The sequence below is a fragment of the Amblyomma americanum genome, chromosome 1 (genome assembly GCF_052857255.1).
Source record: "Amblyomma americanum isolate KBUSLIRL-KWMA chromosome 1, ASM5285725v1, whole genome shotgun sequence".
In the NCBI taxonomy this organism is placed as follows: Eukaryota; Metazoa; Arthropoda; class Arachnida; order Ixodida; family Ixodidae; genus Amblyomma; species Amblyomma americanum.
Genome location: NC_135497.1, coordinates 551575194 through 551600948, shown reverse-complemented (window position 1 = coordinate 551600948; position 25755 = coordinate 551575194). Strand labels below are relative to the sequence as shown.

At 52.0% G+C, this 25755-nt stretch overlaps 2 protein-coding genes across 2 annotated transcripts in view; both read left to right on the top strand.

Moving 5' to 3' along the window:
* The window catches only part of LOC144116329 (tachykinin-like peptides receptor 86C), a 669775-nt gene that overhangs the window by 438239 nt on the left and 205781 nt on the right, over positions 1–25755 (top strand). The gene's annotated exons all lie outside the window — the stretch shown is intronic.
* LOC144112976 (uncharacterized) lies at positions 18275–21833 on the top strand. Its single transcript, XM_077645859.1, has 3 exons — positions 18275–18826; positions 19073–20335; positions 21801–21833. Exons 1-3 carry the CDS (start codon positions 18677–18679, stop codon positions 21831–21833), a joined length of 1446 nt encoding a protein of 481 aa, XP_077501985.1. The 5' UTR covers positions 18275–18676.

Sequence of the window (25755 nt, the reverse complement as noted above, 5' to 3'; positions counted from 1 at the left end):
ACGTTTTTTGCATTCCGCCTCCGTCGAAATGAGGCTGCCGCTGTCGGGAATCAATCCCGCTTCAACGGGTGCAGCCTACGAACATCGAAGCCACGACAGGACCACGGCGGATCTCGCACAAATGGAAAGCCTGGGACCATGACTCAACAAGTACAGCTACGAACCAAGGGAATTAAAACAGCAGCCAACGATGGACAGCACACAGCAAAGACACACGAAACGAGGCTGACCAACAACTGATTTTTGTTTGGGCGCAGAGAAAAATATATTGCGATTAAAACAGGCAAAAACAATTTAATTAACTAGCTTAGATCTAGACCATCATCCAGAATCAAGACAGCTCAAGTGACATTAGGATGAGTGGAATGTAGGCCGATGTCGTGCTGCAGTAAAGCGTTACAGAGGGATACCCATTCCTCGAACAGCGTCGTTTCATAATGTACACGCATGCCTGCAACAGTTTGGAAAATAAGGGTGAGTTCGTTCGCAGGCTCTGACTCGCTTCTTGCAGCGTCGCGCACTCACTGCAGAGAATCTCATCGACTCTTGTGGCTAAATTCAAAATGGCGTCGGATTCGGCAAGTTATTTTCCTTTTTTAATGCCTTATTACTATCTCTATCTCTCCTTAGCTATTTCCAGCATAGGTTAAGCGTGTCATGGTTTCAAAGTATGCGGAGAAAGTACATGAAATAAAAGCCGCAAAACAGTCGCAAAGAAGCACAAGTAAGTTGCCGAATTTAAAGCCTACCGGGGCAAATATCCTTGCGAATAAGATGGAACTGCCGATCTACATTGTTTTTGTGCGCAAGCAACGCACGACGACAAATATTAAAACGGAGTGCATAGGCATTCGTTCCTGATAAAATGGCGAATAAAATAAAGGCGGAACACATATATGTTACAAAGCGACGCCCTATGAGCGATGGGGTCCCCTCTGAAACGCTTTGGTGCACCTTAACATCATTGTACACGTAACTCACCCTAATGCCGCCTCAGCTTCCTTTATTGATTTCCTTATTTCTTGATGCGTGCTTACAGGCTTTCATTTTGTGTAGGGAGGAGCTTCCAGGTTGCCTTGTCTGTAATTCACCCGGTGAATTCGACAAAAACCGCATCAGTTTTTTTTACCGACCATTGGCACTGGGGGCCACTCTGCAAATTAATATACACCTGAAGCGCTTCCTTCCATTTGCAATTATAACTATTTTGAAAAAACATTTTTTTTTGTTCTTAAATAGCTCACTGCTTTTTTGCACATTTTGTGCTACACGAATCGCGCTACTGTCTCTACTTCTTAAAATATTTGCACTTTTGTTTATTAGTGACTTTTGGATCACCATCAGCGCTGGTGGTGCCTTCCTTCTTGTTCTCTGTTTTTTAGTCAGTGTGCGCTGTTTTTGTTGTCACGATGAAGACTATTTACCTCTGAGACGATAATTATATGCGAACAGTCGAAGACTCACCAGTAAGGTGTCATTATATGCGTTTTCAGACGATCAGCCGGCATGTAACAAAACCTCTTGTTCTAAGTACCAAACTTATGAACCATGCCTCCTGTGTTGCATACGTACGCTGTAGCTGCTGCCGAACAGTCAGTGATAACGTCACATGACCAGAATCACAGAGAGTCCCAAATGACTCACTGGAAAACTGCTTAACATTTTGTAATGCTACCACTACGGCGTCCCTCACAGCCTAAGTCGCTTTTGGACGCTGAACCCCCTTCAACCATAAACCACAGTCTACTACATTCGGAGCTGATGGAAGGTTTTGATATCGATGTAAATTTATTGCATGCATCTGAGTCCTTGTGCGCAGTGTCAGCGTTCTCATCAAGTTCACAAGTTATCGTATTTCAGTAATTTTAATTATTCCGCAATAGTATTGTTTCTGATAGATTTACAAGCTTTCCTTCTGTATTTATGGTTTCCAAGGATGATTAGAGACAAATTACTGGAAGCCCACGAGCTTTATAACGCATTGTCGTTGCTTGGGGATTACAGCGTTAACTGTCTCAATGAAGTAGTTGCTCTTCTCGATTTTCTTGAATAAATACCGTTTGACAAGCGCTCAATCCTTGGATTTTTGAGCAGCGAGTGTAAATACGGTTTGTATGCGTTAAGCCAGCCAGTGCTGTTCGTACAAGATGCGTGATCGCGTGCCTGATCGTTCGAGCTACGTGATCGCTGGAGCCATACAGTCACTGCCACCAACGCCTTGCCGGCGCAGAACTTCGGCCACAACATTCAGACTGCAGCGCGCCATCCTTCTTTGCTCGTGATTGACCCAACGTCTCATTGGCGCTGCCGAGGTATGCTGCGCCTGGAAACGTTGGTGCCGACTTCTTTGGCTTCAGCCGCCTTGGCTAAGATTTCTTGACGAGCGGCACCGAGGAGTCCACAGCAAAGCGCGTTATAGCTGAGGATGTGGGAGACCTTTGCAAGGGAAGCAGAGAAACAGAACTGAGCGAAAACTCATTAGCGACAGAGCTCGCAGTTCCGCATCGCGTGGCGTCGATGCAAATTCAGCCCGCAGCGGAGCGACGTGGCGAGAATTGATCTCCAGCGCACCGCTGCGAACCAAAACGAGATTGGCTGGTCGGGAAGGGGTGGTCTGACCGCTCTCATATAGGAGCGCCACGTCTGCTCTTTTCGACGGCTACAGACATGTTTTCCTTGTCTCGAAGGATGGCCTGCTTTTTCGAAGGTAACAGCGCCGCAACTTGTCTGGCTAAGATGTTTTTCGGCCTGTTCAGTGTCAGACCTCCAGCTGCAAAGATGTAATTTTATGTCCCAAATGGAATATCATTAGCGCTATCAAAATCCGCGGGGTTCTGAGTTCCACCGCTGGCCCCACAAAGCAGGGTGCAAGTTTTGTACGCACTGTCCGCAACCGTTTGCGGCCAATAGTGGACAGCCAATACTATACTTGGCCGCATTTTTTTATCGCGACAACGTGCCTTTTGACATGAAGCAGCAATTCGCAAATAAAGATACGCACCTGATTCCCGAACAAAGTCCAGCAAGAGCCGCTGGTGCGGCCTCAACATCCAGTCTTCGACATCCGGCGGTCGACGCGGAGGCGGTCTGCAGCGGAGCATGTGTTTCTGCCGGAAGGCGTGCGCAAACGGGCAGTTCCAAGGCAGGTGTCTGTAGTGTCCACTTCGCAGACAGCAGCAGGACAGAAGGGGCAGGAGTCGCCGAAGAGGGCATGAAACTGTGCCGGCCATGACCATGGTTACCGCAGGACTGAGGGAAACACGGAGGCGCAACCTTTGAAGCAAGACCTCTGCTGAGTGCGCAAGGCCGCCAAGGAAGTGCTGCTGCTCGGTAGAACAAGTGCTCGCTTGGCGCACCGAAGTTTTTTTTTCTATGAGGAGCCTTGTCTCCAGGGAGGATGGGGCCGATTGAAGGGGACCACCAGGCGAAGGGTTGTGACTTGCTCCATCCACCAAGGCTTGTGTGGGGTGTGAATTTCGATGGACCGATCGTGCACGCACTGTGACGGAGAGTTTGCCAAGTATGTCCTCAATTTCCTGCTCCTAAAGGTGGGAGCTCAGAACACGCCGCAGACTGCGGATTGCATCTGAAGAGTCCGTGCTGATGTCAATGTGGATCCTTGAGGCCAATATGAGCGGACACAGGTTGCACGATGCTTCCCGAATGGCAAACAGCTCCGCCCGTGTCGACGGCCATGCAGGAGAGCAAGCGTATGGGCCAGATTGCTATTTCTCTCAATATTTCAGGACAAGCGATAGCAGAGGTGACGTCAAGAGTTCGACCTGTTCTTCGTTCGCACTAGCGTCGACATGCGGCACATGTCAGGTGCAGCAGTCGTAATCTGCACTACTAGCTACTGCGGCAGCTGTTGTCTCTTGCGTCTCGTTGTTTTCGCGATGCTGCGTCTAAACATAAAACACACTGGCTCACTTTAGCGGTGCTGGCTTTCCTCCGGTAGCATCGCGAACGGTCGTTGGCTCGGTTCGGTGCCCAGGTGAACTGGCGTCCGCCTGCGGTCAAGGGTGGGAGGAATGCACAGTTCCGAGGCGAAAAATCACTCCAATTAGCGGAGTAGCGGAAACACACTTCCGACGTAACTGACAGTGTGCCTCGATGGCCAGCTCCACTTTCAGGGGAAAGACACCGCTCTCGACGGCGGCATGCTATTTCTCACTCTCCAGTTCAGCTGCATTGAGCTCAGTGCGGTTGCTGGGCGTTTCGAAATGAAAACTTCCGCTACCGTATGGAACTCCTCAAATTTGGTATTCTATTGCGACAAGGAAGTACCAGAGATAGTTTAAACAGTGAATCAGAGTTAGTTACGCCAACGCATAGCATCGTTCGCAGCTAATCTGCCGAGAAATTCGGTTCCTTGTGAACAGTTGTCATTCTCATAACAGGCGTAGCATACTGCACTACAACCTGCTGTCCCGGATGCTCTAGATTTTGATCACTTATTTCGAGCTGCAGTTGCATATTAGCCAGGCTGCCATGCAGACAGCTTCTCTTGCGCCAAGAAGTCAAGTGGGAGAAGTCGCCTTTGACTGCCGCTAATTTCGGTAATTATGAGTAAAGCTGTGCACTACACTTCCGCCCCTACGAAAAAAATGTTCTGGACAGTAAGTGTTTCGCAGGCCTTACTTCGCATACTTTGTAATTGTCTGTTGATCACCAGCCGTCTCGCTTCAGTCGCCATTCACACTTGTTTCTGAGCACGCTGTCCCGAGCAAAATGAAATATCCGCTGTCCTTTTCTAGTGCGGGCAGAACGCACGGAAACACAACAGCCCCTCACAGCTTGATCTCTGACTGCTGTGTCACACAATCATTCCGAGCTCATTTCAAGCAAAGGGGGGTGGCTCGATGGACGAAATTTCCCACTTTCGCCTCTATTTTGCATGCATAGACCTTTCCCCGCCGCCTTCCTTCTCCCGATTAGGGACGCCTTCATACGCGTCGCAGCTTTTCTTACCCGATCTCAGCCGCCTTTGTCAGAAGCCGCATGTTTTTTGCACCAGATCAGAAGCACATGCGCCGATGATGTAGGCTGGGAACCTAAAAGGCGAGTGCTAAAATGTGCCAGGCCGTATCAAAATTACCCGAACGCTTTCTTCAGAACGTGACGAGAAAGTCGTTTCCCAGTGGGACAGCCGTATTTTTTAGGCCCTCTCACTGGTATACGAATTTTCTAAGCTCTTGCGGCTGCATTTTGTTCAGTTTATTTATTCTATCTTTATGTCTTTGCACTGCAGTGGGCACAGTCAGGCTGATGATGATTATGCCTCGAAGGCATTTTAACCCCCCATCTCCTACTCTATTTTGTTGCGCTAGCTTACGACGAATATCCTGGCGCCGTACATACCTTATCCGCGTCAGTTAGCGAAGATGCGGCTACGGGACGCCAACGAAAGGAGCCTTTTTTCACAGCAGTGCTTTATTTCAATTATATTTCGTATCAGTTTTAAAGAAACCACAACTGAGGAAAGGAATCTCCTTTCATTGGTGTCACATAGCCAAATCAGCAAAATTCGTCTTATGTGTTTATGTGTAACGATGTTCTAGTGATTACATTTTGTGCCCCTTTTGATGTGTGGGATACACTGGTATCCCCTCCTCGTCCCCCGCGCCAGCGGCGACCGTGACTTACACGGGCGCGCTGGCCGCCAGGAATGTGGAGAGAAGGCACCCCCGCGACTCTGCTCATTTCCGCCCCAGCACTGACGTGACGTCACGGCAGCGCGCTGCCTTCTGCGGAGAGGGTAGCACGCCTAAGCTTCACGGTAACGATTTGCTGCCAGGGAGGCAATGACCGAGGGGATAAAAGGGGTGATTGCGCGGCGGGAAGGGACTCTCGCCGCCGGACCTTACCTAAGTGCCCCACGGACCCCTTTCGCTGCCCGCCGGCCCCCGAACACCAACGCCGGTCGACGTCAACGACTTGGTGAGCTACTGAACATCTATTTTACGGATAGAACATTCTTCCGCAGTGTGCTTTACCTCGCGTTAGGATAATAAACTATTTCCTAGCGTGCCCTGCCGTTGCCTATTTCGTCCGGACCTACCGTGGCTGCGACTCTGCGCCACGGGTTGGGGAAACGTGTTGCGTACTTGAATAACGCCTGCGTGTAGCTTGCACGGAAGCTCGCCTTCCCGGCCGGCTGGACGCAGAGTGACCCCATATCTTGTCGCCCGAACGTGGGGCGAACTAGGCAATCGAGCAGTGACCTTTGTTGGAGCGAACGACTACCGTCGCCCTAACAAAGGATGGCAGCCGACAGGAGTGACTTGCAGTCTTTGTTTATGCTGTCAGAGCCAGCGGCACATAACCAGGGCTCCCTACTTGACGCGCCGTTGGAAGGGTTTGAATTTGTGAATCTTGGGCGTTCCACGCGGAATAGCCGAGTAACATCCCCTGACGCGTTGGTAGGACTTAGGCCTGGCATGGGGGGCTCCACATCGGGCACCTCGCCGCTCCGCGGCGCGAACAATGAGGCACCTAGGCCTCATCATTCGACGCCATCAGCGGCTGCGCCCAACTCCGGGGGCGTTAGTCCGCAATCATCCGAGGTGCTCTTGCAGAACGCAATGCAGGTTATGCAGAGTCTAGCGGGTATTTTGCAAAACAATTTGCAAGCCCCGGCCCTGTCACCACGTGTTAGGATAGACTTGCCTACCTACACGGGGTACCACGACATTACGGGAGCAAATGAGTACCTCGACCGTCTGCTGCATTATCAGCAAGTGACAGGAATCGCAGACGCCGAAATGGTCGCGCGTGTTGTGCCTGTTTCTTTGACGGAGCAAGCGGCCCGCTGGTACCGACTAGCCGGCAACCGAGCGAGGACAATGGAGGAGTTTTGCGCAAGCTTCCGCGACGAATTCCTTCCCGCAAACTATGAGTGGCGTTTGAGGAGAGAGCTGGAGCTCCGAACCCAGAACCCGACGAGTCTCTGTTAGAGTACGTCCGAGCGATGGACGAACTTTATCGCCTCGCTGACCCTCGTGCCACGAACACGGAGAAAGTTGAGCGTGTCACGAGACAAGCGCACCCGACTTTCACGGCTTACCTGAGAGGAGTCAGGTTCAGAGATTTGGATGAGCTGGCAGCTGAGGCGAAGCGCATTCAGGGCGATCCTCTCTGCGCGAGCGTATCGGGCGCCCCCACCCGCATCGCTGTCACTTGAGGCGCGCTGCGCGTGGAATGGCAGCTCAGCGCGCAGTCCATCTATACTTTGTCTCACAAGATGTTTGCAGCACTACGGAAGGTAGAGCTCTCTCGTCCAATCAGGGCTGCAGAAACGCAGAAAATAGTCCCTCGAATATTTGAGGAGTGTATGACTATTAATCAAAACAATAAGCATTTCAACTAAAACATGATTTGGACAGGTATATTTAAATGATAGGGAGTGTTTCAATCACTGGTGAAATTACCAGACAAAGCCCGTACGGACACAGCTCTGCGGAGGCCTGCTGCGAGGTAGTGATGCGTCGCCACTTTCCAACATGGCGTCGGACGAGTCTGTTGTGTCTCCTGTGTGCTCTACACCGACAGTGCGCTGTTTCCCCAAGCAGGCGAAGCAGGTGGCTTTAAATGTTCTTGAAGCGCTTCGCGTCGAGTGCGGGGGCAGTTGGAGTACAAATGCGCTCATCAAGAGGACGGCAAAACTCACGCAGGTGAGCGAGCGAACGCTTTACAAGTGGACAACGGAGACGTTGAACGCGGGCCGAGTGTTGTCACCGAAGAAGCGTGCTGGCGGAAGAGGCCGCGAGCGGACGAAGAAGCTGGACGATTTTGACCTGAGCGTGTTGCGAAGGGTGGTACACACCTTTTTCCAGAGAGGGGAAATTCCAACTATCGCGAAGGTGGTTGCGCATTTCGAAGAGGACGAAACGCTACCGACCGTGTCCGCAGCGACAATGCAGAGGATGTTGAAGAAACTTGGCTTCCGATATAAGAAGCGCTCTCGGAATGCGATGTTAATCGAAGCGACGCACATTGTGCAGTGTCGCCGCCGGTACCTGCGCCAGATAGCGGAGCTGCGACGCCAGGGTAGGCCTATTTTCTTCACCGACGAAACGTGGGTTAACGCCGGCCACACGCGAAGTCGAGTGTGGACTGACTGCACCATCCAATCTGCACACCAAGCGCATCGATCCGGACTGTCGACTGGTCTACAAAACCCCAGTGGCAAAGGTGGCAGGCTTATTGTGACGCATTGCGGTAGTGAGCAAGGTTTTGTCGAAGGCGCAGCGGAAGTTTTCCGAGCGAAGAAAAACTCGGGCGATTACCACGAGGAAATGAACGGGGAACACTACGAAAACTGGTTCTCCAGGAGACTTCTCCCACTGCTACCACCCGGCAGCGTTATAGTGATGGACAACGCGCCATATCATTCTGTGAAGCAGGATAAAGTGCCGCGGATGAGTAGCCTCAAAAAGGACATACAGGCTTGGCTGTCCGGAAAAGGTGTCGCGTGGAGCAGCGGCATGGTGAAGGCCGAGCTCATGCAGCTTGTCAGCAATGTGAACACAGGTGGGGAGCAATACCGTGTCGACTGCATTGCTAAAGCTGCTGGCCATCTCGTTGTGCGCCTGCCACCGTACCACTGCCAACTGAACCCGATAGAGCTTGTCTGGAGCGACGTCAAGGGTTTCGTGGCCAGCCAAAACAAGACGTTTAAGCTCCAAGACGTCGAGCCTCTGGTTTGGCAAGGCATCACGCAAGTGACTGTTGAGAAATGGAAGAATTACGTGCAGCATATTATCAGTGAAGAAGATGTGATGATAAAACTGGACCACATCATCGACGATGTTGTTGACCAGGGACCGGCCATTGTTGTCAACCTGGAGGACGACACAACCAGCAGTGCTGAATTCAGTTGTTATGAGGACGATGAGATGATCGAACCCGTTTAACGTGCGTTGCCTCTCGCGCAGCACATGGGCTTGTTTTGCATTTCGCCACCATCGACACTCGGCTGCCTCGGCACGCTGGAGTAAATAAATTTATATGCACATGACACGATTACTGAAATTTACTGCGACGCGACAGCAGAGGAACTGATGAGAACAGTACCCTGGTTGTCTCACATATATCGGTGGACACCCGAACCGCGCAGTAAAGGAAGGGATAAAGGAGGGAGGGAAAGAAGAAAGACAATATCTCGGTGGACACCCGAACCGCATCGTAAAGGAAGAGATAAAGGAGGGAAAGAAGCGAGAGAAAACTGAAAATTGAAAGTTGGATTTTGAGGAAAGGCGCGGCGCTGCGCGGTGGAACACCTGTGGCTCGGTGCTACTATAAATAGAGGTAGAAAGAAGCCACCTGGACATCAGGTGGATCGAGCCACAGGCGCGTAGGAACACACTAATGTAGTGCGCGCCATCCTGATTGGACGAGAGAGCTGTACCTTTCGTAGTGCTGCAAACATCTTGTGAGACGGAGTATAGAACTGAAGCGTCAGCACAGTTTGCTGACGAGCGTGTCCCAAGGGGTTGGGAGCTGTCCGACCGCGCTTTGGACCCATTCAGCTACGCGTTGCGAACAGCACACGCTGCCGCAGAGCGGAACGAACCGAGGCGAGATCGCGAGGCCGACACGCGGCCCCCACCATCCGCGCCGCGAGTTCGAGATGACCGACCGGAACGGGGCGACCAGCGCCTAGCCCGTCGGGGCCCGGGCAACCGTTGCTACCGGTGCGACCAGCCGGGACACTTCGCCCGCGAGTGTGGCCGCCCTCCCGCCCGTGACCAAACACGGTCGGGAAACGGCCAAAGCCGCCGGTGATCGACCTTCGATTCCGCGCGGCGTACACAGAAAACCCCGGTTTGCTAGCGCCTTTGGCATGTCGCGTAGGAAATTCTGTTGACCTGTCAGCGCCGTTCATTGAGCTAACAATAGCTCGAAAGAAATTCACCGCGTTACTAGATACAGGAGCAAGCGCTTCTTTGTTCGGTGACGAGGTGTTAAACCATCTCCGCGAGAACAAAATCCGGCTGAGAGAGTGCGATACCACTTTTCGCCTCGCGAGCGGCACAGCGCAATCAAGCGGTGCAGCTAGGATAGTGTTTCGCTGGGAAAGACGCGTGCGGCGACAACGCCTCGTTCATCTTCCCTGTTTATCCGTTCCTGTAATTCTTGGACGAGACTTCCTAGCCAAGACAGGTATTGTGATAGACATCAGCAGCGGAGGCTACAGGGAGCGCACGTCAGGCGCCTTGAAGCCTTTCGCGAAAGCGCCCGCGGCGTCGCAGACCATTCAGACTCCGAACGCGGCGCGAGCGGGGGGAGACCGTGACAAATCCACCCCGACAGCCCGAGATCCAGGAGGCGAGCGGACCGTCGCCGCTGAGAGAGAGGGCAGAGAGAAGGTTGCAGCGGTAGAAAGCTGCTCTGCCTGCTCTGCCGCGCAGGGAAGGTCAGCGCACCCCTTGTTGTCGGAAGTGAACAGCGTGACGGAGAGGGAGAAGGCACGTTTGTCATCGCTCCTCTACGAGTACAACGCGACATTCACTGACCGCCCGGGCCTCACTACCCTAGTCAGGCACCGAATAGACACGGGTGACGCACTGCCTTGGAAGTGCAATCCTAGACCAATTAGCTTGGCCAAGAGAAAAGCACTGGACAGCGCCTTAGACGAACTTATCGACACTGGCGTTGTTGAGAGGTCTAACAGCCCTTGGGGCTTCCCGGTAGTCTTGGTTCCAAAGAAAGACGATACATATCGACTTTGCGTGGACTACCGCAAGCTGAATGAGGTTACGAGGAAAGACGCCTACCCTCTACCCACCATTTCTTCACTAGTGTCCAACCTAGGTGGGGCGAAGTACTTCACAACGCTCGATGCTAGCCGCGGATACTTTCAGGTTGAAATGAATGAGCGGGACAAGGAGAAAACTGCTTTCACTTGTCACAGAGGCCTTTTCCAGTTCAAGAGAATGTCTTTTCGTTTGGTAGGAGCACCCGCTACTTATCAGCGCCTAATGGACCGTGTTCTGGGAGATGCGAAGTGGCAACATGCGCTCGCGTACCTAGACGACATCGTGGTGTACTCGAAAACGTTCGAGGAACACCTGCGCCACTTGAGGGACGTCCTAGAGAGGCTGAGGTCCGCGGGAATCACTTTGAACCTGAAGAAGGCTGTCGCGACTCCGGATGTAGGACCGGAGCCGAAGGTAGTGAAGACCGGCTCGGCGTTGAAAGACCACGGAGAAGAGGAGCTCTCGTAACAGAACGAATTTATTTTCGTCTTACATGTTGCAATCTTAGCGAGATTCAGAAGAATGCTCTCTGGTCCTGAACCATGGCTTTTTTTAACCCCTCTCTATTTCCCCAGGTCCGTAGTAAGGGAATTGGCGCGGACCAATCAACGAGCACATATATCACCGTATATCACCGCGTAAAACAAACACAACCAGCAGTCCGCAGGCAACCACGGTCTTCCTGGCATGTCGGTCCGTTTCACCGCCGTTCTTGAGTGCGCCTCCTCTGCGGCGTGTCGGCTCCGCTGAAAGGACGTAACAGTAAACCGACCTCCAAGCGAAGGCGGCGATGCTGTCCATCACTCTTTCCCCGCCGCACCGGGGTCCGTTGGGTCACCCGCGGTAGCGTCCGCCGCTTACGGGTTCGGGAAACGACGCAAACTGGCGTCCCGTCCACACATTCCAAAGCGCGGCAGCCGTTGAGGCGTGTTGTTTTCCAGGCCTTGGTTGCGATCCGCTGGCTTCCGTGGAAATGCACTGGTGTTCTTGCTGTCACCATATGTCGTACTTTTCAGCTCTTCCGCCGACAACAGGCCATTCATTACAGCTCCTCCGCCGACGGGAAGATCTCGGACGGCGAGGAGTGTCAGCTGCTCGACGTAAGAGATCTGTATCCTCCTTCAAGTGGTGGCCGCTCATAAATTGCAAAAGCGGGCGCCACAGAACAAGCAAGCGCCAGCAAAAGCTTTCAGGCAACCAGGCTGTTGCATGATAAGAAAGTTCGTGCCCGATATTGTATTCTCGATCATTGTCACACTACTGCTGTCTTATCGCTACAAAAAGAAAATATTCACTCAGACACGTAGGCTCCTCAAAACTTAAGTGCCACAACACATAACACTAACAATTATGAGATATAAAGAATTTTCCCATTTTCAGCGTAGGCAGATTAGGAATCAGTAGGCACGGCTCAAGCCATCGGCGTTCGCGTTTGCCTTTCCTTTTCTATACCTCACATTAAAGCACAAATCTTGAAGTGCAAGGCTCCATCTTAGCAGTCGAGGGTTTTTGCCTGACATTTGAGATAGCCATGTGAGCGGGCAGTGGTCTGTCACAAAGACGAATGGGGTTCCGTAGAGGTAGCAGACAAGCTTTTGGGATGCCCAAACCAGGCATGCACACTCTTTTTCGCATGCGCTATAGGCCTCTTCTCTCGCCGTGAGCTTCCTACTCGCGAAGAGCACCGGATGTTCATCGCCGTTTTCGTCTTCCTGACAAAGAATCACTCCTAACCCTCGGTTGCTTGCGTCGCATTGAACGATAAAGGGTCGGTCATATCTCGGAGCACGCAGTACAGGGGTGCTGGACAGCGCTTCCTTGAGCGCCCGAAAAGCCCTGTCCATTTCCTGGCTCCAACTCACTCTCTCTGGCGCGTTTTTTCGCAGCGCGTCTGTCAAGGGAGCGGCGAGTTCAGAGTAGCGGGGTATGTATCTTTGATAATATCCCGTAAGCCCCAGGAATGCTCTTATTCCGGACTTGTTTTGCGGCTGAGGAAATTCAGCTACTGCCTCGACTTTCAAGTCATCTGGTCTCCTCTTTCCTTGCCCCACTACGTGTCCCAAATATCTCACTTCGGCTCGTGCGAGTTGGCACTTCGCGGGTTTCACCGTTAGCCCTGCCCTCTTCAAGCGGTCGAAAATGTCTTTCAGGTGAGAAAGATGCTCGTCCCATGTAGCTGAAAATATAGCTATATCATCCAAGTAGGGGAGAGCGCAACTCTCTGCGCCTTTTAGAACTCGGTCCATGAGCCTTGAGAAGCAAAATGGTGCATTCTTTAGGCCGAAACTTAACGCAAGGGGTCTAAAGGTGCCCGCAGGTGTGGTAAATGCGGCATACTGGCTAGCCCGTTCGGTCATAGGTACTTGCCAGTACCCCCGAACTAAGTCCAAAGTGGATACATAGTTCGCAGTACTAACTCTCTCCACCCGCTCTTCTACGTTTGGGATCGGGTACGTCTGATCTTTCGTTATGGCATTAAGCTTCCGATAATCTATGCAAGGACGAGGGTCCCCTCCCGGAACTTCCACAAGTATCATAGGAGACGCGTAGGCGCTTTCGCACGGTTCGATAACTCCCAGTTCAAGCATACGCTCCACCTCCTTCTTTAGCATTTCCTGCTGACGCGGAGCCATTCTGTAAGGCCGCAACTTAACTGGAACGTCGGACGTTAGCTCTATGTCATGAGCAATGAGAGCTGTCCTCCCAGGTGTCGCCGAAAAAAGGCCGTCGTACTCCGAGATTAAACTGTGCAAATCAGCCCATTGCGTTTCGGTCAGTCCCTCAGCAGGAGCTGCCACTTCCATAACGGCATCAGCGTCAATGCTTTGGGCAGGACCATCCAGCTGAGGAATGTCCGTCGTTAGTTCCTCACTGGCGTTAAGAGCCATATTGACTGTCTGAACCTCGTCCACATAGCGTTTCATGAGGTTGTGGTGATATATCATGATATCTCGGCGCTTTCCTTTCCGCTCAATGGCGTAATTAGTGTCCGAAAGTTTCTTTACAACTCTAAATGGTCCTTCCCATTGAACCTCGAGCTTATTCTTACGGGATGGCTTGAGAACAAGGACCTGATCTCCTTCCTGATACGACCGCAACTTCGCATTCCGATCGTAATAACTTTTAGCCCTAGTCTGAGCCTCCTTCATGTTAGCTTCTGCGATTTCCCGGCATCGGCGCAGCCTGCCTAACAAGTCCAATATATATTCGACTACAGTCGGGTCTGTGTCTTTTGACTCCCAAGATTCCCTTAGCAAGCGTAAAGGGGAGCGTAAGGCCCGCCCGTACACGAGCTCTGCCGGACTGAATCCGGTCGCCTCATGAGTGACTGTCCGCAAAGCAAATAGCATAGCAGGGACACATTCATCCCACTGGCGTTTCTTTTCAAAAATCAGCGCTCTCAGTATGCGCTTCATTACGGAGTGGCACCGTTCAACGCTGTTCGACTGCGGGTGATATACAGAGCTATGAATTAGTTTCACCCCGCACTTCTCCAGACAGCCGCAAGTTAGAACACTCGTGAACATGGTGCCCTGGTCGCACTGAATTTCCTGCGGAAATCCTACTCTTGCGAAGATGGATAGGAGTGCGTTGACTACTTCCACTGAGCTCTGTTCTTTGATGGAAATAGCCTCCGGGAACTTCGTGGCGGGACAAACCGCAGTCAGCAAGTATCGGTGCCCTGCTTTTGTTATTGGGAGCGGTCCCACGATGTCTATCACCAGCCGGCGAAAGGGCTCCGATATTAGCGGTTCCAGTTTTAGCGGTGCCTTGAACTTCTCGTGTGGTTTCCCCACTCTCTGGCAAGTGTCGCATGCCCTGATGTAGTTTTCGACGTCCTTGAAGCAACCCGGCCAATAAAATTCAGATAGCAGGCGGTTTCTCGTCTTACGGACCCCTAAATGTCCCGACCAACCTGCTCCGTGACAAAGCGACAAAATGTCAGTTCGATACTTGGCCGGCACTACCAGCTGATCAAGGACGCGCCCTTTTGCACACCTGTAGTGGCGATACAATATTCCATTTTTCACAGAAAATCTCACATTCTTACGAGCGATTCCTTCCTTAGCTGTATCCCACACATGCTTGAGAGTCTGATCTTCTTCTTGCTCCTTAATCAGAGCGTCTCTGGTCACCTTTCCTAGAATTCGGTCTAGTGAATCTGATGATGGAAGAGCGAACAGCCCTTCACAATCCAATCCTTCCCTTCCTGATTGCCCTGGCTTGCCTTGATTAGCTCCTTCCATTTCAGTCCCCTCTTCATCCGAGTTCGTAGCGAACGGTTGCTCTGACATTTCGGTATTATCTCTGTTTGATTCCTCATCTTCTTTCTCTTTCTGTCCGCGCTTCTGCGCTGTCTGAGGCTGTGTACCCGTGTCACGTGTGCGCAGCCCCTCCCCTGAGTTCGGCTCTGCCGTCTCTAACTTAGCCGCTAGAGCACGCGCCTTAGCTCTTGTGAGAGCTTGAACAACTCCTGTCAAGGTTTTCCCTTCATCCTTTAGAAGTCGATCAGTTCGGTTCGAGAGCAAGTAAGGATACTGGGGTGGTAGCTTGTTGGAAACTGCTGCCTCCGTGTGAACCTCACCGAACGGCCCGCTTATGATCACGTCAGCAACTGGAAGGCAAACGCTTGCTTCCTCCAGTATAGGCTTGATCCATGCACATTTGCCGTTGTATTGGGTTTGCTCAATGTAGTCCGGATGCACCAGGTCAATCGTTGCTCCACTGTCCCTGAGCACCCGACATTTCTTGCCGTTCACAATGAGATCCAATAAATATGGTCTCAGAAGCTGGTCGTTAGTCGCTGAATCGCATGCGTAAGCAAATGCTACTTTAGGTTTGCGACATCCTGCAGCGATATGCCCAGTTTCCTGACAGTTATAGCAAGTGGGCGGCTTGCGCGCTTCAAAAATTTTTCTCTTTGAGCGGTCATCAACCTCCTTTCTTTCCGTTTCACTTTCAGACCTGTCAACCTTTGTAGGCTTTAAATTAGCCTCCGATGTCCCACTCTTGGGTTTAGGTACCCCTTTCCACTGGCGCTCTGTCCAGCTCTTTCCTCTCTCAACCGACCTGGCGGAAAAAACTTCCTCTCGTACTCCTCGGCGAGAGACATACTCGTCCGCCAGTTCGGCCGCTGCCTGCACCGAGCTGACTGTCGCCCTGTCCTGAATCCAAATTTTCCTCGACTCAGGCACTTTGGACAGAAACTGCTCTATAGCGATTATTTCTAGAGCCTTACTGAACTCATCATTAGCTTTGGCGCCTTTCATCCATTCCACCAGATTTGCCTTCAACTCATAGGCAAACTCTGCGTAACTGGCACCTTGCTTTCTTGTAAGGCTCCGAAACCTTTGCCTGAAAGCCTCTGCCGATAGACTAAATCTCTTGAGAAGGCTTTCTTTCACTTTATCGTAATCGTCAGAGTCCTCTGCAGAGAGTCTGGCGATGACATCCGCCGCCTCGCAGGGCAGCAAGCCCAACAAACGTCGCGGCCAAGAGCTGCGACTGAACTGTGCTTTTTCGCAAGTTCTTTCGAAGTTAACGAGATAGAGGCCTATATCCTGCCCAATCGTGAAGGGCTGCAATAGTTTCGATAGATCGTAAAGATCTTTTCGTGCCACCTCCTCTACTCCTCGAACACCACTCGTCTTTTTGAGCTCTACCTCTAGGCGAAGTTTCTCCACTTCCAGCTCTAGTTGCTTTCGCTCAATCGCTTGGCATCTCTGAATCTCATTCCATGCTTCCTCTACTTGCCCACTCTCGGCATCAGAAGATTCTATAGCCACGATGATCTCTGCTTTTGTCATCTCAGGGCTAATCTTCACTCCTAACTCCTCACTCAGACTCACGAGCTGAGTCTTGAGCAGCCGCTTCAAATCCATGACTGACAGCAAGCAGTGTGACAATGCAGTGGCCTCCACCCAGAAGTACTTTAAATCACGCTTCTGCGGCTGGCCTTGCAAGGGAAAAGATTACACCTCTATCTTATCAGCCTGGTACCCTAAAAGCAATGCCAACACTCACCCGTCCGCAACTGCCAGTCTGCGATCTCGGCGTGCTGTCCTCCGTCGGTCAGCCAGGCTCGATCCCACCGCGCTGCCACCAGTTGTCGCGACTCCGGATGTAGGGCCGGAGCCGAAGGTAGTGAAGACCGGCTCGGCGTTGAAAGACCACGGAGAAGAGGAGCTCTCGTAACAGAACGAATTTATTTTCGTCTTACATGTTGCAATCTTAGCGAGATTCAGAAGAATGCTCTCTGGTCCTGAACCATGGCTTTTTTTAACCCCTCTCTATTTCCCCAGGTCCCTAGTAAGGGAATTGGCGCGGACCAATCAACGAGCACATATCCACTCGGCGCCACGGAGACCCGCCTCCCAGATGCGAGCACGTATATCACCGCGTAAAACAAACACAACCAGCAGTCCGCAGGCAACCACGGTCTTCCTGGCATGTCGGTCCGTTTCACCGCCGTTCTTGAGTGCGCCTCCTCTGCGGCGTGTCGGCTCCGCTGAAAGGACGTAACAGTAAACCGACCTCCAAGCGAAGGCGGCGATGCTGTCCATCACTCTTTCCCCGCCGCACCGGGGTCCGTTGGGTCACCCGCGGTAGCGTCCGCCGCTTACGGGTTCGGGAAACGACGCAAACTGGCGTCCCGTCCACACATTCCAAAGCGCGGCAGCCGTTGAGGCGTGTTGTTTTCCAGGCCTTGGTTGCGATCCGCTGGCTTCCGTGGAAATGCACTGGTGTTCTTGCTGTCACCATATGTCGTACTTTTCAGCTCTTCCGCCGACAACAGGCCATTCATTACAAGGCACAGATCGCCGCGACCCGAATAACACTGTTCGGGTTCACGATCGACAGAGGCCGCATTCTGCCGTGCGACGATAAGCTTGAGGCTTTGCTTAAGTTTCCGTCGCCCACAGATATAGCCGGACTCAGGCGCTTCCTGGGAATGGCGAACTTTTATCGCCAGTTCATCCCAGAGTGCGCAGCGCTGCAGGCGCCTTTGACAAAGCTTTTGAAGAAAGGCGAGCGCTGGAGTTGGGGTCACGAGCAAGAGGATGCACTGCGCAACCTCACCAAAGTGCTCGCTGACACGGCTGAGTTGCAGCTACCCGACCTAAACAGGGAGATTGTGATTCAAACCGACGCAAGCGACCTGGGCTTAGGAGCAGTGTTGCTTCAGGAGCATGAAGGCGTTCTCCGTCCGGTGGCTTTCGCGAGCCGTTCGTTGACGCCGGCAGAGAGAAACTACTCGGTGACAGAGAAGGAATGTCTCGCGATAGTTTTTGCTCTGCGTAAGTTCGACTACTACGTCGATGGGGTGACATTTGTGATCGAGACGGACCACATGGCGCTCACCTGGCTGAGACGACTCAGCGAGCCGAGCGGCCGCCTAGCGCGTTGGTCCGTGTTACTGCAGCGTTACGACTTCACCGTGCGCTACCGCAAAGGGAAAAACAACGCTGTGTCTGACGCACTCTCGCGAGCGCCTGTCCAGTCAACACCTTCTCGACTTTACAAGGCCTGCTCACGTCCTCCTCTCCCCGGCAGTCTACGTCACGCTAGTGGTCCTGTTCTCCGACGGGCCAACACCGTCTTCGACGAGCGCCCCCGCACATTCCGAACATTCCGGAGCGACAGGTTCCAGCCAAAAAAAAAAAAAAATTTTGAGCAAGTCCAAGCTTTTCAGTCGTCCCTGTCTACTCTGTCGGTTAGGTTTGGTGCTGCATCGCTCTTCGCTGACGTTATTTTCGGGGTTTTTTTTTGCCGTGCTCAAGGGTGCTTGCATTCGTGTGCATACATTTGTGTGTGTGTGTATGTGTACGTGCAAAATATTGAAGTGTGACAGCATCACCAGTGCTTGAAACAAGAATGTGGCGTTAAGCAGACGCAAACGCTTCACGTGGCGCAACATGGGACGGTGTTGTGTCCCTGGATGTCGCGGAAACTATGACACTGGTCCCAAGGTGCGTGTTTTCGCGTTTCCCAAGGATGCAAGTCGAAGAGAGTCGTGGATTAGAGCCATCCCACGGAAGGATTTCACACCCAGCGTACATTCTAAGGTGAGTAACTGAAGTTTATGCCGTATCCTGCATGTCCCGCGTGCTCGATCAATAGGTCAGAAAAATCTTAAATAATGTTTGATGAGAAAATACTGGTAGTTTTATTGCAATTTGGCTAGGGCAGGGCAAGAATAATGAACAGAAATATGCAGTACTGAGCTGAACTGCTTAATACTAGGCTAATTATGAAATAGTGTGTCCATATACCGACAATAAGCGACTACATATTTTTCATACATTGCGCAGGTTTGTGAACTTCACTTTCAAGAGAATGACCTCATCAGGAAGCTATCACACTTCGATGCAGCATCAGGAAAGACTCTGACAGTTGAGATTGAGAGGGTTCATCTAGTGTCCGATGCAGTACCATCTATTTTTCCGAACTGCCCTGCTTACTTGAGCACGAACCACACTCGACGCGAATCTCCAGCCTCGAAAAGAGCTCGAATGGAAGACGAGGCCTTGGGCAAAGCCATCAAGAGCTCGATGGAGACAAAGAAAGACGAAGAGCAAAGAATTGCGATAGCATCATTTCAAGACCTCAAACACAAACTTTCTGGTATTGGCAACAGTGATTTCTGGACCATCAGTGTCAACAGTCGCTGTGTGATGTTTCTACGCATCGAGGAAAATCCTTCACCACATGTTAGATTTTCCGTCACCGTATTTGCTGACCTCTCACTTTCAGTGTCAGCAGGCATGATCAAGCTGAATTCCTTACCCTGTGGAGGGGCAATTCCAGAAGCCGTGCGTGACACTAGTACGTTGTCGGTACTGCTTGAGCAGCTAGAAAAGCACATGACTGAAACATCAGAAGAAACTACTGCATCTAAAACTACGACAGTGTTGCAGCATATCGGCTCCTTGCTGAATGAACTAACCGAAGAGAGTGACGCAACGAAAGAACTAAGTGCCTTGATTCGGTTGCTACATGAGCAAATCACTCTCACTCTCGCTGGACCCATTCGTCGCTACAGTGCTGATACTTTAGTTTTTTCCAGCATTCTGCACTCAATTTCTCCCCATGCTTATAACTTCGCGAGATCAGCGTCAATGTTGACATTGCCTCATCCTTCTACTTTGCGCCGCGTTTGCTCGAAACATGGAGGTGACCCAATGAAAGAACAAAACGAAGCCCACTTTCTGTCCTACATCCGCGAAAGAGTGAAGTTCATGGAGTCGCACGAAAAGACAGTGACTCTAATGATTGATGAAATCCACATCAAGCCATACTTTGATTATAAAGGAGGCAGCATAGTAGGATCGTCAGCGAATTCACAAGAAGCAGCCACAACTGCCCACGTTTTCATGATACAGTCGCTCCTGTCAGCTAACAAGGACGTTATTCATATTCTTCCAGTGGCTAAAATGAACTCTGAAATCCTGCATGATTATTGCAAGAGGATAATATTAGAAATGGAATCATGGGGCCTTAAGGTGATAGCTGTAATCACCGACAACAAGTCACTAAATCGAAAGATGATGTCGCTTTTCTCTGAGAACCGAGAAGTAAGCATTGTGTATCCCCACCCAGCCGACAAAAGCCGCCCCCTTTTTTATGTCGTTGACACTGTGCACGTACTTAAATGCATCCGGAACAATTGGATAAATCAGAAGAACCAAGGAACATGTTTATACTTTCCTGAAATGAGTCTTTCTGGAGTACTGCCCGATGGGCCTCCCAGAATGAAAGCTGCATCATTTGGTGCCGTGCGGCAGCTATATGCATTGGAAAAGACATCGCTTCTAAAGCTCGCCTACAAGTTAAATTCCAAAGCCGTTTATCCAACTCCCATGGAGAGACAGAATGTAAAGTTGGCGTTAGACGTCATTAACCCATTTGTCTCAAACGCACTTGAAATGCGGGGCGAGGCTCTGAAAATTATGAATTCCAGCTCAACAGCTCTCTTCATTAACATCATAGCAACATGGTGGAAAATAGTGAACGTAAAGATACCTTCCAAAGGTCGCCGTCTGAATGACCCCCTTCAATATCCAATCAGTTCAATCTCTGATCAACAGATAATATTCTTGAATGGTATCGTAGACTGGCTGGACGCTTGGCGCAGTGTTAATATGACCAGTGGCTGCATGACAAAAGAAACCCACTCTGCTTTGAGACTGACGTGCTACTCGCTTATTGAGCTTTCGCGGTACTGCCTAGAGGAACTAAAATTGAAGTATGTTCTGCTAGGAAAGTTCCAAACGGACACCCTTGAAGACCGTTTCGGTCGCTACCGGCAGCTTGCTGGGGCGCAGTACCATGTTTCTGTGCGGCAGCTTTTGGAGTCCGAAAAAAAAATTCGATTACAAAAGCTGCTGATGCTTCCCGAGCCAGACAACAACAGCGAGAGCGACGAAGAAATGCCACCGCACAACTTTTCAGTGTTGATTTCCGAGGAAGAAATCTCAAGCCCAAAGCATGACATGGAAGTTGTTACCTACATAGCTGGCTACTGTGCCTATGCAGCCCTAAAGAAACTTCTCTGTGCATTTTGCCGCAGCGCACTCATTCTGGAAGATATGAATATAGAAGTTGAATCTTGCAAAATGATTGCAAACCTCTCCAGAGGCGGGTTGAAGTTCCCACAGCCATGCACTGTGCACATGGTGCTGGTTACGACGCTTGTTGTTGAAAAGCTCACCACGGGCGAAAATGGAAACGCATTCCTTGCATCTAGCAACCAACATGCAATTGTTAGCTCCACTGCCATTTCATTTCTGCGAGACGTTGCCTTGGAAACCTGCGAGAATGGTCACACACCAGAGACACTCGTGCGGCATGTAGTGCGTGCCGCAACAAACGTTGCTTTGAACAACTTTTGCAGAATGCGAAATGATCAAATTCAAAGTGCCGCGCAAAAAAAAGCTGCGGACAGAAAAATGAAGACGTTAAGCAAGAAATGAAATAGGTCGCTTCCAACCCTTCCTGTCAATAAACCCATTTGTACAAATGCATTTGCGACTTTTTCAGGACGCTGTTAACAAGTCTAAAAAGCCGCCTTAGATCGTTGCGGTGCATGCCTCAATGGAGCGAAAAAAAAAATACCCGAGTGCATTAGTCAAACTCGCTAAATAATTACCGAATGCAAAAACCTTGCAACAGACGTGCACCTGGGTGTCATTCTAACAAGCAGCCACGACAGATTCAACGCGAACGACAAGCGACCGAAAGCAGCGGCCGGGGTGCCGGGGACCACTGGCGTGACGTCACGGTCCCCATGGAAGGGCCTTGAATAGTCCAGAGGGTGTTGGTCCAGTGCGAGGAAGGTCACGCGACCGACCGCCCGACAGCCGGAGAGAGCGAGGGACTGACCCGAGCCGTAGCCCATGTAAGGAACGCGGACCAACCGTTGATCCAGGGCGAGAGCGTGAACCACGTGGACTACGCGAGTTCCGTGGGGATCGTGTTCAGCAGAAAGGAGCTGCTCGAAGCTCAGCAGAAGGATCCGTTTTGTCGAAAGGTGTTCGACGGGCTCCGGGAGCCGGGCGGCAGGGCCGTCGCGCACAAGGAGACAGCTGGTTTTGCTGTCGGTGCGGAGCGCTCGGAAACAGCTGGTAGTGCTGTGAGCGCGATGGATTCGTATGTGCTGGATTCCGACGGCGTCCTGCTGATGTATATCCCCTCCGAGAACGACACAAACGAGGCGTTCAAGGTGGTGATAGCGCGAGTATTGAGAGCAGCACTGTTACGCTACTTTCACGACTCGTGCATCGCTGGGCATGCAATCGGCCCCAAGACTTACACTAAGTTGTGTCGCTTTGCTTCCTGGCTTGGCATGAAAAGGGACGTAATACGCTACGCCCGCTCGTGCCACGTGTGCCAAAGTGTGAAGCCCCGAGGCGGACGACCACCCGGCCTCATGCACCCGATTAACAGCCAGACTCCCTGGCAAATCGCGGCGTGCGACATCATGGGACCGTATCCTATGACACCGAGTAGGAACAAGTTCTTGCTGGTGGTCACGGATCACTTCAGCAAGTGGGTTGAACTTTTCCCCCTTAGAAAGCTGACGGCACGAGTGATCATGGAGAAGCTGATGGACGTATTCACCAGGTTCGGTTTCCCAGAGCAGCTGATAACGGACAACGCGTCCTACTTTACTGCGAAGGTGTTCGTTGATTCGTGCGCTGCACTCGGCATTAAGCACAAGAAAACGACCACCTATCATGCTCAGTCGAACCCCACGGAACGAGTCAATCGCAACGTTAAGCACTTGCTTGTCGCGTACTCTGAGAGGCACAAAGATTGGGACTCCTATCTGCCGGAGATCGCGTTTGCTTTGCGTTCGACCGTTAACCGCTCGACTGGGTATGCGCCGTCTTCTCTCAATCTGGGTAGAGAGCTGCTAAATCCGATGGACCGGATTCTATCGGACAGCAGGAAGACGCTGGTCGCTTCGTCAGCACGAGCTGAGTACGCGACGCAGCTGCGCGCTAAGATGACGGAGGCCTTACGCAAGGCTCGCCGCAACCTGAGCACCGCTAGGGCGCAGCAGAAAGCACAGTACGACCGCTCGCACCGGGATGTTCACTACGAAGTGGGCGATCTGGTGCTTCGACGCCAGCACGTTCTCAGCGACGCTAGCAAACAGTTTGCGGCCTCGTTGGCGCCGAAATGGATCGGGCCGTTACGCGTGCGAGAGAAACTTTCCATGCTCGTTTGCAGGCTCGAGGACTTGCGGTCGAAACCGACAGGCGGACCGGTGCACGTATGCGACCTGAAACGCTACGTGCAGCGAGATGAGTGGGTAGAGGACACAGCCCGACCCGCGCCGCAGTCGGATAATGAGCGCTGCGATCAGCCGGCGAACCCCGCGTCCCGCTATAACTTGCGCCCTAGGCAGAAACAGAATCTACCTGCGCTGCCTAGAGCGAGGGCGCGAGCCGGCAGGCAGTCTCGTTAGAAGCATGAACGTACGGGCCGCTCATGCCGATCAGTGTCACGCAAGACTGACTTGCATTAACCCTCATGACTCTCGTGAGGGTCGAACAGCCACGCAGCACGCGCTGCGGGAGCTGGCTACATCTGTGTTGACCTTTTCCAGCGCAGATGGAAAAAAAGCAGGGCACATCAGAACGACACCGTGCCACTACCAGCCACCATCCAGCTTCGGCAACGCGCCGCGCCCAAGGCTCGACGCTACGCCCCGCCCGCGACCTGCAGTTGCCACCCGGGCCACCCCGGCTACCTGCCGCAACGCATCGGAGCTGCCCACCCGTCGACTGTGTGCCACCGCATGCGGGGCCCCATTACCACCGCAACCCTGGGCCCTCGCCTGCTGACCAGGTATGCCAGGGCAGCCCAACCGCGGCCTCAACCATAAAGCGCCGCAGCCCTGGCCCCTGAAGCCACCTGACCCAGTACCTCAGGGGCGCAGCCATGGACCTGGCCTCCAAGCCATCGCAGCCGGCGCCAAGGAGGCGGTCGACCGAATTCACCGGAACGGCACAGCCGCGCGCACTCGGAAGACCGTGAGAGGGAGCAAGATTCCAAGCGTCATCGTGCGGCAGGCCAAGCCCTCGGAGCGAAGCAGCTGATCGGCGGGGGCGTGGCGCGGCCGTCAACCGATGCACCGGCGGGAGCTGAAGAACTTCGATCCCAGGATGGCGGAGATCAAGTAATGTTACCCCTGTTTCTGTGTTCGGGAGGCTTCTTAAGGAGGGGAGGATGTGGGATACACTGGTATCCCCTCCTCGTCCCCCGCGCCAGCGGCGACCGTGACTTACACGGGCGCGCTGGCCGCCAGGAATGTGGAGAGAAGGCACCCCCGCGACTCTGCTCATTTCCGCCCCAGCACTGACGTGACGTCACGGCAGCGCGCTGCCTTCTGCGGAGAGGGTAGCACGCCTAAGCTTGACGGTAACGATTTGCTGCCAGGGAGGCAATGACCGAGGGGATAAAAGGGGTGATCGCGCGGCGGGAAGGGACTCTCGCCGCCGGACCTTACCTAAGTGCCCCACGGACCCCTTTCGCTGCCCGCCGGCCCCCGAACACCAACGCCGGTCGACGTCAACGACTTGGTGAGCTACTGAACATCTATTTTACGGATAGAACATTCTTCCGTAGTGTGCTTTACCTCGCGTTAGGATAATAAACTATTTCCTAGCGTGCCCTGCCGTTGCCTATTTCGTCCGGACCTGCCGTGGCTGCGACTGTGCGCCACGGGTTGGGGAAACGTGTTGCGTACTTGAATAACGCCTGCGTGTAGCTTGCACGGAAGCTCGCCTTCCCGGTCGGCTGGACGCAGAGTGACCCCATAGATGAGAGCAGTGGGTATGAAAACTTGACTGTCGTATTCACTCGTCCGTCTCTCTCTGTCTGCTTTACATTAAACGCGATTTTCATACTGGCACAAGCCCATACCTTAGATATAGATATATTGCCTAGGCGGCAAGCTTGCGTCTCTTGGCAATTGGAGCAGACGTATCCGCGGATGGTGAGGAAGGTAGCCTGTGCTGCTTTGACAGCCCTTCGTTAGTTTAGCCTGGCGGGATAATGTGATTCGAACGAATTTTTTATCATGGGTCAATTTGGTGGGGTTTTTTTGTGAATCAGCCCCATTTAATGGTTCTTTCTTCATGGTTTGGAAAGAAAAAATAAACATTTTAGTTAAATTTAATTGTTCTTGAATTAATGTCCTTAGCAGCTTCGAAGCAGCAACATCAATCTACCTGTACTCAATACTCTCCAGAGAGAAAGTGAACCCTCTGCGTTATTTTTTTTTCTGGAATAAGCCACTACAGGAAGCGGTTGAGAAAATATAACCATATTGTTTTAGACGTGTCGTGAGCTTTCCAGCCCGCGGAGCAGTGTGGTGACGGACCGTTTGAAAGAAAAATGTGCAATAACTGCTCGGAATTTTTCACATATGGTGCATTAAGAAGACAAAGAGATTCTAAAAAAGAACTACGCAAAACGAGTCATT